The sequence below is a fragment of the Phocoena sinus genome, chromosome 4, assembly GCF_008692025.1.
Source record: "Phocoena sinus isolate mPhoSin1 chromosome 4, mPhoSin1.pri, whole genome shotgun sequence".
Classification (NCBI taxonomy): domain Eukaryota; kingdom Metazoa; phylum Chordata; class Mammalia; order Artiodactyla; family Phocoenidae; genus Phocoena; species Phocoena sinus.
The window spans coordinates 89,552,694-89,565,386 of NC_045766.1; the positions used below are offsets into that span (position 1 = coordinate 89,552,694).

General features: G+C 38.2%; 1 protein-coding gene across 1 annotated transcript in view; it reads right to left on the reverse strand.

Annotated features, from left to right (window-relative positions):
• The window catches only part of HHLA2 (HERV-H LTR-associating 2), a 159,342-nt gene that overhangs the window by 8,806 nt on the left and 137,843 nt on the right, over positions 1-12,693 (reverse strand). Inside the window, 4 exon segments of the mRNA XM_032631046.1 lie at positions 5,870-6,136; positions 7,139-7,252; positions 7,255-7,488; positions 9,051-9,140. Coding sequence (XP_032486937.1) covers positions 5,870-6,136; positions 7,139-7,252; positions 7,255-7,488; positions 9,051-9,114 — 679 coding nt within the window. The 5' untranslated portion in view covers positions 9,115-9,140.

Genomic DNA, 12,693 nt, shown 5'->3' on the forward strand with positions numbered 1-12,693 from the left:
GAGACCCTGCACTGCTCCAGCTCCACCCCTGTCAAGGCAGTAGTCCTCATATGCCCCAGGAAAAGCCCTGGCCTGTGCCAGACTCCAGCTCTAGCCCCCCTGGCTCCAGCCTGCACCTACCAAGGCTGCACCCCCAGCATGCCCCAGAAGAAGCCCTGGCCTGTGATTGGCTCAGCTCTAGTCCCCACCCCTCACCAAGGCAGCAGCCCCCACACACCTCAGGAGAAGCCCCAGTCCATACCAGGCTCCAACTCTAGCTCACCCCACCCCCCAGCTCCAGCCCGTGCCAGTGATAGCCCTGGTGTGCCCCAGAAAAGGCCCCTCTCCATGCTTGCTTCATATCCAGCTCTCCCACCAAAGCCACTGGGCACACGGAGACTGCATAGGGAGACTCTCACAAAAGGACATACCTTCAAGACTGAGATAGGTAATTGTCTTTCCTAATTTTATAAACACAAACAGAGAGTTGAACAAATTGAAAAGACAGAGAAATATGTCCCAAATGAAGGAACTACCCTAATGAAATGGAGATAAGTAGTTTACCTGATAAAGAGTTCAAAGCAATGGTCATTAAAATGCTCACCAGGGGCTTCCCTGGTGGCGCAGTGGTTGAGAGTCCACCTGCCGATGCAGGGGACGCAGGTTTGTGCCCCGGTCCGGGAGGATCCCATGTGCTGGCTGGGCTTGTGAGCCATGGTCGCTGGGCCTGTGCATCCGGAGCCTGTGCTCTGCAAAGGGAGAGGCAGCAACAGTGAGAGGCCCGAGTACAGCAAAAAAAAAAAAAACAACAAAAAATGCTCACCAAACTCAATAAAAGAACAGAGGAACACAGTGAGAACTTCAACAAAGAATTAGAAAATATAAAAAAGAGCTGAAGAATATAATAACTGAAATGAAAATTAGAGGGAATCAAGAGCAAATTAGGTAATACAGAAGAATGTGTAAGTGACCTGGAAGATAGAATAGTGGAAACCACCCAATCAGAACAACAAAAAAGAAAAAATACATTTTTAAAATGAGGATAGTTTAAGGGGACCTCTGGGACATCAAGCATACTAACATTCATATTATAGGTGTCCCAGAAGGAGAAGAGAGAAAGGGGTAGAAAACATATTTGATGAAATAATGGCTAAAAATTCCCCTAATCTGAAGAAGGAAAAAGATATTCAGGTCCAGGAATCTCAAAGAGTCCCAAACAAGATGAACCCAAAGAGATCTACACCAACATATCATAATCGAAATGGCAAAAGTTAAAGACAAAAAAATTTTCAAGGCAGCAAGAGAAAAACAAAGAGTCACATAAAAGGGAACTCTTATAAGACCATCAGCTAATTTTTCAGCAGAAACTTTGCAGGCTAGAAGGGAGTGGTATGATATATTTAAAATTCTGAAAGGGGAAAAACCCTACAACCTAGGTTACTCTACCAAGGAAGGTTATCATTCAGAATTGAAGAAGAAATAGTTTCCCAGATAAGCAAATGATCTTAAATGACACATTAGACTAAATGGACTTAATAGATAACTAGAAACCATTCCATACAAAAAAAATCAGAATATACATTCTTTGCAACTTCACATGGAACATTCTCCAGGATAGGTCACAATGCTAGGTTATAAAACAAGTCTCAATAAATTTAAGAAGACTGAAATCATATCAAGCATCTTTTCTGACTACAATAGTATAAAGCTAGAAATCAATTACAGGAAAACTGGAAATAGCACAAACGTGGAGACTAAACAATATGCTACTAAAAAACAAAGTGTCGATGAAGAAATAAAAGAGGAAATCAAAAAACACCTTGAGACAAATGAAAATAGAAACACAATGTTCCAAAATCTATGGGATGCATCACAAGCAATTCTAAGAGGGAAGTATATCACGATACTGGCCCACCTCAAGAAACAAGAAAAATTTCAAATGACGTATCTTTTCTAAAGGATATAGAAAAAGAAAAATGAATAAAGACCAAAGCTAGTACAGAAATGAAATACCAAAGGTCAGAGTGAAAATAAATGAAGTAGAGACCAAAAAACAATAGAAAAGATCAATGAAACTAAGAGCTGTTTCTTTGAAAAGATAAACAAAATTGGAAAAACCTTTAGCCAGACTCATCAAGAAAAAGAGATGTGCTAAATAAATAAAATTAGAAAGAGGAGAAGTTACAACCAATATCACAGAAATACAATCATCAGAGAATACTATAAACAGTTATACATCAACAAATAGGACAACCTGGAAGAAATGGATAAGCTCCTAGAAACTTATACTCTTCCAGGACTAATTTAGGAGGAAATAGAAAAGCTGAACAGACTGATTTCTAGTAATGAAACTGAATCAGTACTAAAAAAATTCCAACAAACAAAAGTCCAGGATGAAATGGCTTCACAGGAGAATTCTACCAAATATTTAAAGAAGAGTTAATATCTATCCTTCTCAAACTATTCCAAAAAATTGAAGAGGAGAGAACACTTCCAAACACATTCTACAATGCCACATTACCCTGATACCAAACCAATCAAAGACACTACAAGAAATGAAAATTACTGGCCAATATCCCCAAAAAACATAGATTCAAAAATCCTCAACAAAATATTGTAAGCCAAATTAATTCAACAACACATTAAAAGGATCATATGTTATGATCAAGTATAATTTTTCCCAGGGATGCAAGGATGGTTTAATATCCATCAATCAATCAATCTGATATACCACATTAATAAAGAAAAGGATAAAAATCACATAATCATCTCAAAAGACGCAGAAAAAGCATTTGACAAAATTCAACAACCACTTATGATAAAAACTCTCAACAAAGTTGGTTTGGAGAGAACATACATTCACATAAAAAGGCCATATATAACAAACCCAAAGGTAACGTCATACTCAAGGGTGAAAAGCTGAAAGCTTTTCCTCTAAGATCAGAAACAAGACAAGGATGCCACTCTTGCCACTTCTATTTAACATAGTATTGGAAATCCTAGCTACAGCAATCAGACAAGAAAAAAAAAAAAGGCAACCCAAATTAGAAGAAAAGAATTCAAATTGTTGCTATTTGCAGATGACATGATACCATACATAAAAAAACACAAAATCTCCACCAAAAAGCTATTAGAATAAACAAATTCAATAAATTTGCAGGATACAGAGTCAATGTACAAAAAATCAGTTGTGTTTCTGTACATTAATAAAAAAATATCAGAAAGAGAAATTAAGAAAAGTCTTATTTATAATTAAATAAAAAAGAATGAAATATGTAGGAATAAGTCTAACCAAGGACATGAAAGACCTGTACTTTGAAAACTGTAAGACACTGATAAAAGAAATTGAAAACAATACAAATAAATGGAAAGCTATTCTGTGTTCATGGATTGGAAAAAGTTAACATTGTTAAAATGTCCATACTACCCAAAGCAATCTACAGATCCAATGCAACCTCTATCAAAATACCCATGACATTTTTCACAGAACTAGAACAAATAATTCTAAAGTTTGTGTGGAAACACAAATTATTGATGATTAGTGATTTTTTTGGCCAAATAGCCAAAAAAATCTTGAGAAAGAAGAAAGCTAGAGTTATCATGCTCCCTGACTTCAAACTACACTACAAAGCTATAGTAATCAAAATAGTATGGTACTGGCACAAAGCTCAGACACATAGATCACTGGAACCGAATAGAGCACCCAGAAATAAACCCATGCACTTATGGTCAATTAATCTACGACAAAGGCAAAAATATACAGTGGAAAAAAAGACAGTCTCCTTAATAAGTGGTGTTGTGAAAACTAGACAGCTATATGTAAAAGAATAAAACTAGAATATTTTCTCATACCATATACAAAAATAAACTCACAACAAGTTAAAGACTTAAATGTAAGAACTGAAATCATAAAATTCCTGGAAGAAAATATAGGTAGTATGCTCTTTGATATAAGTCTTAACAATACTTTTTTGATCTGTCTCCTCAGGCAAGGGCAACAAAAGCAAAAATAAACAAATAAGACCTAATCAAATTTTAAAACTTTTACACAGGGAAGGAACCCATCAGTAAAACTGAAAGGTGACCCACTGAAAGGTAGAAGATATTTGTAAATGATATAATACCTGGTAAGGGTTTAATATCCAAAACATATAAAGAACTCATACAACTCAATATGAAACAAACAAAAAAACGATCTGATTTTTAAAAATGGGCAGAGGCCTGAGTAGGCATTTTCCCAAATAAGACATACAGATGACCAACAGGCACATGAAAAGATGTTCAACATCACTAATCATCAGGGAAATACAAATCAATGCAACTGCAGTGAGATATCACCTCACACCTGTCAGAATCACTGTTATCAAAAAGACAAATAACAAGTGTCAGTGAGGATGTGGAGAAAAGGGAATCCTTGTGCACTGTTGGTGGGAATTTAAATTGGTGCAGTCACTATGGAAAACATGATGGAGGTTCCTCAAAAATTAAAAATAGAACTACCATATGATCCAGAAATTTGACTCCTGCGTATTTATCTGAAGAAAACAAACACACTAATTCAAAAAGATATATGCACCCCAATGTTCATAGCTCATAGAACAAGTATTTACAATAGCCAAGATATGTAGGCAACCAAGTGCCCATTGACAGCTGAATGGATAAAGAAGATTTGAGTTACACAGACACACAAAGTAGAATATTACCAAGCCATAAATAAAGAATAAAATCTTGCTATCGTGACAACATGGATGGACCTGGAGGGTATTATAATTAGTAAAATAAGTAGAGAAATAAAGACGAATGCTGTATGTTTTCACTTATATGTGGAATCTAAAAAACAAACATAGTAAAACAGAAACAGACTCACAGATACAGAGAACAAACTAGTGGTTACCAGAAGGGAGAGGGATGGGAAGAGAAGCGAAATAGTTAAAGATGATTAAGAGATACAAATTTTCAGTTACAAAATAAATAAGTCACAAAGATGTAATGTCCAGCACAAGGAATATAGTCAATATTTTATAATAACTTTGTATGGTGTGTAATCTATAAAAATATCATTATGTTTTATACCCCAAACTAATATAATATTGTAAGTCAACTATACTTCAATAAATTTAAATATTAAAAAAAAGAAACTCAGGGGAAGAGAAGGCCAAAAAGGAAAGCTAACCTCCACTTTCACCATATAATAGAGATTTACAGAAAAAATTTGCTTTGCTTCTAGTGAAGTATAAAAGAATATTGATAATTTTCCTCAGAATTAGATAAATGGTGCCAAATTAATTTTTCTTCTCCTTAAACTCTTCTTAAACAGTAGCTTATAGATATAGAGACTGGTGAGAGTTTGGGTTTGTTCAAATAAATGAGAGGAAGGAGTAGAGGTGTTGATAAAGATTAATGGGCTAATACTACTTAAGAAGACTAAACAGAAAGAGACTAAACAGAAGCAACACTAATTTCTGTTGGTTGAAAAACTGGCAAGAATCAGAGGTTGTGACCTGCTGGGAAACAAGTATCCTTTCCTTCTCCTCTGATCTTCTAAAGTCCAATGCAGGTAGAAAATTCTATGTAGAAGAACCATAGAGAAATACAGTAATGTTCATGGATGTATTTTCTGCTTTCCATTTCACAACTGTTTTCCTTCAACTCATAAACACCTTGCAAGGTAAGAATTACTTCCATTTTACCAACCAGGAACCAGTGCTCAGAAGTAAAAATGATTGCGTGAGGTAACAGAGCCAGTAATATTAGATCTGGGACTCCAGTCCTGGTCTTCTAACTGCTGCAAATGCATTTCCTTCATGTTCTTCTCTTAACCTGTAAATCAAACCCCATTCCCTCCCAATCTCTGACAGCACAGGTACACAGAAAGCCTTGTGGAGCCTACCTTTCATTGTCCATCTCCCTGTCCATGTTTGCTTCAGCAATGTGTTTTCAATAGCACATTGATAAGATGAATTTGACCCTGTAATATTTACTCTACTGTTAATATAAAAAGGACCCAAAGATCCGATTTCTTCCTTATTGTTTTCAGAGATTGGTGTATTATCCACTTTCCATGTGATAATTGGATAAGGATAAACACTTGATATATTGCATATTAAGAAGCTGTTTGTGGTGTTCTTTTCATACTTCATCACAGGTGTGACAAAAGCTATGTGGGAGAAAGAAGGGCACGTGAGGAACTGTCATTAGCTTCTTTTTAGCCCATCTGCGCAGAACACGTTATTTTAATATCCATGAAATGAAAAGCTAAGCTTTGCGAGCAAAACTTGGCAGTTTCTGAAGGGAAAAACAGCAAAAACTCTGTAGAACCTTAAGATATAGTCTGGTGATCTACAAGGAAAAAAGAGCATGTATGGATACATAGCAACTAGCAAGCTCAATTCTCTAGAAAGAATTTTAGAAAAAAATCTAATGGGCTCACTGAGCAGTCAAAATGTGGGTGTCAAAGCTGATAAACTAGAGTTCACACAGCAGTTTGTACTCTTCAGGTACTGACTCAGGGCCTTTTTGATTCTTTGTTTACCCATAATTCTTAGATTTCTGAGTCAAGGTCTGAAGCAGATAAATGGAACAGAGGGAGAAAGAACATGAGCTAGATAAAACAACCCATTAGAAAACGCCCCTCCCAATAAATAAATGATTAGATAAATGAAGTTAATACAAACAGGAGGAAAGCATATAGTATTACAATTAACTTCATTTAGAAAACAGAAAAATGTAATTTAAATCAATTCAATATTTTTAAGCTATCATATTGGCAGAATGTCTTAAGATGGGTAATATTAGGTGTTGATAAGACTTAAGGGGAAAATGTATACTCTTTTGCTGCTGGTATAAGTGCCATATTAAAATTTTACTTCTGATACTTTTGTTTCAGGCCATTTCCCAGTATCAAATATAAGGATGTTCATCACAACATTTTTTGTAACGTAAAACACTAGAAATACCTAAATACTTACTAATGGAGGAACGGGTGCATCAATTATAGCATGTCTAAACTATGAGACACTATGCATTAAAAATAATGAGGTAGTTTGTATGTATTATCTTGGAAGGAAGCCCATAGCATATTAAATTAAGAAGAAGGCATTACAGAAAACATGGAATGATATCATTGTCATGTTTTATAAAATGGTATATGTACACTTACCTCCCACTTTTAGTACCACTTTGTTTATGATTTTTCCAAGTGATGTTCCCACGTAGCATATGTAAGTTCCTTCATCCTGAAGCTTTAATCTTTTGAAAGATAGGGAGGCATTCCATTGTGAATTTCACCAAGGAAGAGGGATGTCCTATTTACATATCTGGGATCTTGCTTTTCCAATTGGTCACGGTCTTTGTAGTATGAGTAAGCATAGTTATCTTGATTCTTCCAGTGAACTACAACATCGGGCCCACTCTCAAATGAGCAAGGGAGAATTACACCTTCATCAAGTCTTCCAATGACTATTTGCTCACTCATAGGAACATGACTTAAGGAAGCTAAAAAGAACATATCTAAAAACAAGAGCAGTTATGAAGAGAATTAGTGATGGGTGCTTATCAAGCGTTATATCAGGACTACCTAGAAGAACTATCCTAGGTCAGCAGCCTGATCGTTAACAGACCACATCATCTATCAAGAACACTTGCTAGTCTAATTACTAGAAACAAGCCATGAAGCTCTACGTTTGAGTGTCTGCAATTTCAATCGAGTATCTGTTATATTCAATGTAACCATGAGAATTGACAACAGCATAAAGCATAGAAACTTTGTTCCATGCTTGATCAATAGTCTCATCTCTCCTCTGATCCTGGCCTGCTACAGTTGCTGGAAATTATGTATATTATATAAATTAAAGATTCCTGTTGATTTTTATTTCCTGAACACATTCATTTTTAACACCTACTATAACAATAACAAATTAGTTTATCCAGCTAGCTGGAGCTAGCAGGCCCTAAAAGAATAGAATAAACTTGGCTGGGTTAGGAAATATTTGGAGCATGTAGAAGACAATGCTGCATTAAGGGGTCTGTTGGGAATATGTAGACATTAGTTTCAAGAAAGGGTGCACGTAAGAGGAGGAGTCCAAAAGGGGAAATGAAGTGATTCATTTATTTTGGCTTTAAGACAACTCTCAGGATATACTATGAGTCCATCAAAATATAGTTAAGGAATATTATTCTGGATATAAATGTAGAGGTCCAATCCTCCTAATATATATGTTTGTATATGTGTGTGTGTGTGTGTGTGTGTATATATATATATATATTTATATATATTTTTTTACTGTCAACTTCAGAAGGTGATTTTAAAGAGCAAATGGACTCATCACAATCAGGTTTTTGCAAAGAAAATCTACTTACCCATTTCATAATCACTGAAGGCAGTATCCAGATTTTTTAACCAATTCACAAAACATTTTAGTAGATCATATGCCCTATCTATGAATTCTGTGATATTTGCACTGGAAAGGACCTTATCTTACGGACAATGGACTAAACTCCTTTGACCTTGGTCAAAGCTACCCTAGATGGGATAATCGGGTGTTCATATGGCCTTGTCACAAAGTCTTTTTCCTCTGCCCCCTCCTCTGAGGCTCTTTCCACTCTATGTCCCCCTTTGCCTTAGAGAGATTTAGTCTATCTCTGTACCAAGGGCTAGAGGAATGTGGCATCAAGCTGAGAAGAAAGACATGGAAAGGTGGGAAAGAAAAGGAGTGTTTTTGTCGACCTCCCTAATTGCTCTACTAAACACCTCTAATATTTCATTGGATAATTTAAAATGCCTGCCACAGGGCCTAGCAAAGCTGATAATGCCTTTTGTCAAGTGTCAAGTAAGTACCAAGCTTACACTTAAAAAAAAAACCAAATCAACCAATCAATCAAACTTGCCTTTCTAGTGATTTTATATTTGGTAGCAGATAACAGATTAGAAAGAACCTTAGAGTAGATAGAAGAAAAGTTAGAAAAGTTGACAAGCTATGGCTACAGAGGAAACAGCTCCCTTGCCCTGTGGCTCATGTTCCTATCTAATGATACAAACAACCGACACTTGGGTGTATTATAAAGGTGCTTACCTTGAGATCCACATAGAGATGGTATAAGAATGAAGAAGAAAAACAGAGCTGCCTGTGCCTTCATGTCATGTGGAGGTCATATGAGTTATACTATCAAAGAGAAGCAAAATATACAAGTTACAGATTTTAAGTACAAACAGGAATTGGAAAAGAAAGAATTAAAGTGTCTGCCTATAGGAGATTCATTAAATTAACTATGGTACATTGACACAAATAATTCTTCTGCAACCATTAAAGATAATACTGTAAAATATGGGTCAATGGCATCAAAAGAAGCTTTTAATGTTACAGGAGAAAAATCAGATTACAATGCTACTTTTAAGAAGCATAGTCCCTTTTTAAAAGTACACACATTTCTGCACATAGCAGGCTGAAATGACATATCACTAAATTTACAGAAAGATGTTAACTCTGAAGAACAGGTTTCACATCTAAAGCAGTACCTGTTATATAATAGGTATTGAAAAATGGCTGTTGAATGAATAAAGATTTGGTATACGTTAAATAGTGGTTCTCTGGATAATAGTTTTTGTCGGTTATTTTTAAAGCTTTCTACAGTGGACACGTATTGCTTTTCTAGGAAATATACTAAAAATAAATTCAATTAAATATTAAATGCTGAGGCTTCCGGGAAGATGGCAGTAGAGTAAGGCGCAGAGATCACCTTCCTCCCCACAGATACACCAGAAATACATCTACATGTGAAACAACTCCTACAGAATACCTACTGAACGCTGGAAGAAGACCTCAGACCTCCCAAAAGGCAAGAAAACCCCCACGTACCTGGATAGGGCAAAAGAAAAAAGAATAAACGGAGACAAAAGGATAGGGACAGGACCTGCACCAGTGGGAGAGAGCTGTGAAGGAGGAAAGGTTTCCACACACTAGGAAGCCCCTTCGTGGGCGGAGACTGCAGGTGGCTGAGGGGGAAAGCTTTGGAGCCGCGGAGGATAGCACAGCAACAGGGGTGCGGAGGGCAAAGCAGGGAGATTCCCGCACAGAGTATCAGGGCTGACCAGCACTCACCAGCCTGAGAGGCTTGTCTGCTCACCTGCCGGGGCGGGCGGGGCTGGGAGTTGAGGCTTGGGCTTCGGTCGGATCGCAGGAAGAGGGCTGGGGCTGGTGGCATGAACACAGCCTGCAGGGGATTAGTGCGCCTCGGCTAGCCGGGAGGGAGTCCGGGGGAAAAGTCTGGACCTGCCGAAGAGGCAAGAGACTTTTTCTTCCCTCTTTGTTTCCTGGTGCGCGAGGAGAGGGGATTAAGAGCGCTGCTTAAAGGAGCTCCAGAGACGGGAGCGAGCCGGAGCTAAAAGCGCGGACCCCAGAGACGGGCATGAGACGCTAAGGCTGCTGCTGCCGCCACCAAGAAGCCTGTGTGTGAGCACAGGTCACTATCCACACCTCCCTTCCGGGGAGCCTGTGCAGCCCGCCACTGACAGGTTCCCGGGATCCAGGGACAACTTCCCGGGGAGAACGCACGACGCGCCTCAGGCTGGTGCAATGTCACGCCGGCGTCTGCCGCCGCAGGCTCACCCCGCACACCGTACCCCTCCCTCCCCGGGTCTGAGTGAGCCAGAGCCCCCGAATCAGCTGCTCCTTTAACCCCGTCCTGTCTGAGCGAAGAACAGAGGCCCTCCTGCAACCTACACGCAGAGGCGGGGCCAAATCCAAAGCTGAGCCCCTGGGAGCTGTGAGAACAAAGAAGAGAAAGGGAAATCTCTCCCAGCAGCCTCAGAAGCAGCAGATTAAAGCTCCACAATCTACTTGATGTACCCTGCATCTGTGGAATACATGAATAGACAACAAATCATCCCAAATTGAGGAGGTGGACTTTGAGAGCAAGATTTATGATTTTTTCCCCTTTTCCTCTTTGTGAATGTGTATGTGTATGCTTCTGTGTGAGATTTTGTCTGTATAGTGTTGCTTCCACCATTTTTCCCTAGGGTTCTATCCGTCCTTTTTTTCTTTTTCTTTTATATTTAAAAATGTTTTTTCTTAATAATTATTATTTTATTTTAATAACTTTATTAAATTTTATCTTACTTTATTTTACTTTTTCTTTCTTTCTTTCTTTTTTCCGTCCTTCCCTCCTTCCCTCCTTCCTACCCTCCCTCCCTCCTTTCTTTCTTTCTTTCTCTTTCTTTCTTCCTCTACTAATTCTTTCTTTCTACTTTTTCTCCCTTTTATTCTGAGCCATGTGGATGAAAGGCTCTTGGTGCTGCAGCCAGGAGTCAGTGCTGTGCCTCTGAGGTGGAAGAGCCAACTTCAGGACACTGGTCTACAAGAGACCTCCCTGTTCCCCATAATATCAAACGGCGAAAATCTCCCAGAGATCTCCATCTCAACACAAGCACCCAGCTTCACTCAACGACCAGCAAGCTACAGTGCTGAACATCCTATGCCAAACAACTAGCGAGACAGGAACACAAACCCACCCATTAGCAGAGAGGCTGCCTAAAATCATAATACGTCCACAGACACCCCAAAACACACCACCAGACGTGGACCTGCCCACCAGAAAGACAAGATCCAGCCTCATCCACCAGAACACAGGCACTAGTCCCCTCCACCAGGAAGCCTACACAACCCACTGAACCAACCTTAGCCACTGGGGACAGACACCAAAAACAATGGCAACTACGAACCTGCAGCCTGCAAAAAGGAGACCCCAAACACAGTAAGATAAGCAAAATGAGAAGACAGAAAAACACACAGCAGATGAAGGAGCAAGATAAAAACCCACCAGACATAACAAATGAAGAGGAAATAGGCAGTCTACCTGAAAAAGAATTCAGAATAATGGTAGTAAAGATGATCCAAAATCTTGGAAATACAATGGACAAAATGCAAGAAACATTTAACAAGGAACTAGAAGAACTAAAGATGAAACAGACAATGATGAACAACACAATAAATGAAATTAAAAATACTCTAGATGGGATCAATAGCAGAAAAACTGAGGCAGAAGAACGGAGAAGTGACCTGGAAGATAAAATACTGGAAATAACTACTGCAGAGCAGAATAAAGAAAAAAGAATGAAAAGAAATGAGGACAGTCTCAGAGACCTCTGGGACGATATTAAACACACCAACATTCAAATTATAGGGGTTCCAGAAAAGAAGAGAAAAAGAAAGGGACTGAGAAAATATTTGAAGAGATTATAGTTGAAAACTTCCCTAATATGGGAAAGGAAATAGTTAATCAAGTACAGGAAGCACAGAGAGTCCCATACAGGATAAATCCAAGGAGAAACATACCAAGACACATATTAATCAAACTGTCAAAAATTAAATACCAAGAAAACATATTAAAAGCAGCAAGGGAAAAACAACAAATAACACACAAGGGAATCCCCATAAGGTTAACAGCTGATCTTTCAGCAGAAACTCTGCAAGCCAGAAGGGACTGGCAGGACATATTTAAAGTGATGAAAGAGAGAAAACTGCAACCAAGATTACTCTACCCAGCAAGGATCTCATTCAGATTTGATGGAGAAATTAAAACCTTTACAGACAAGCAAAAGCTGAGAGAGTTCAGCACAACCAAACCAGCTTTACAACAACTGCTAAAGGAACTTCTCTAGGCAAGAAACACAAGAGAAGGAAAAGACCTACAATAACGAACCCCAAACAATTAAGAAAA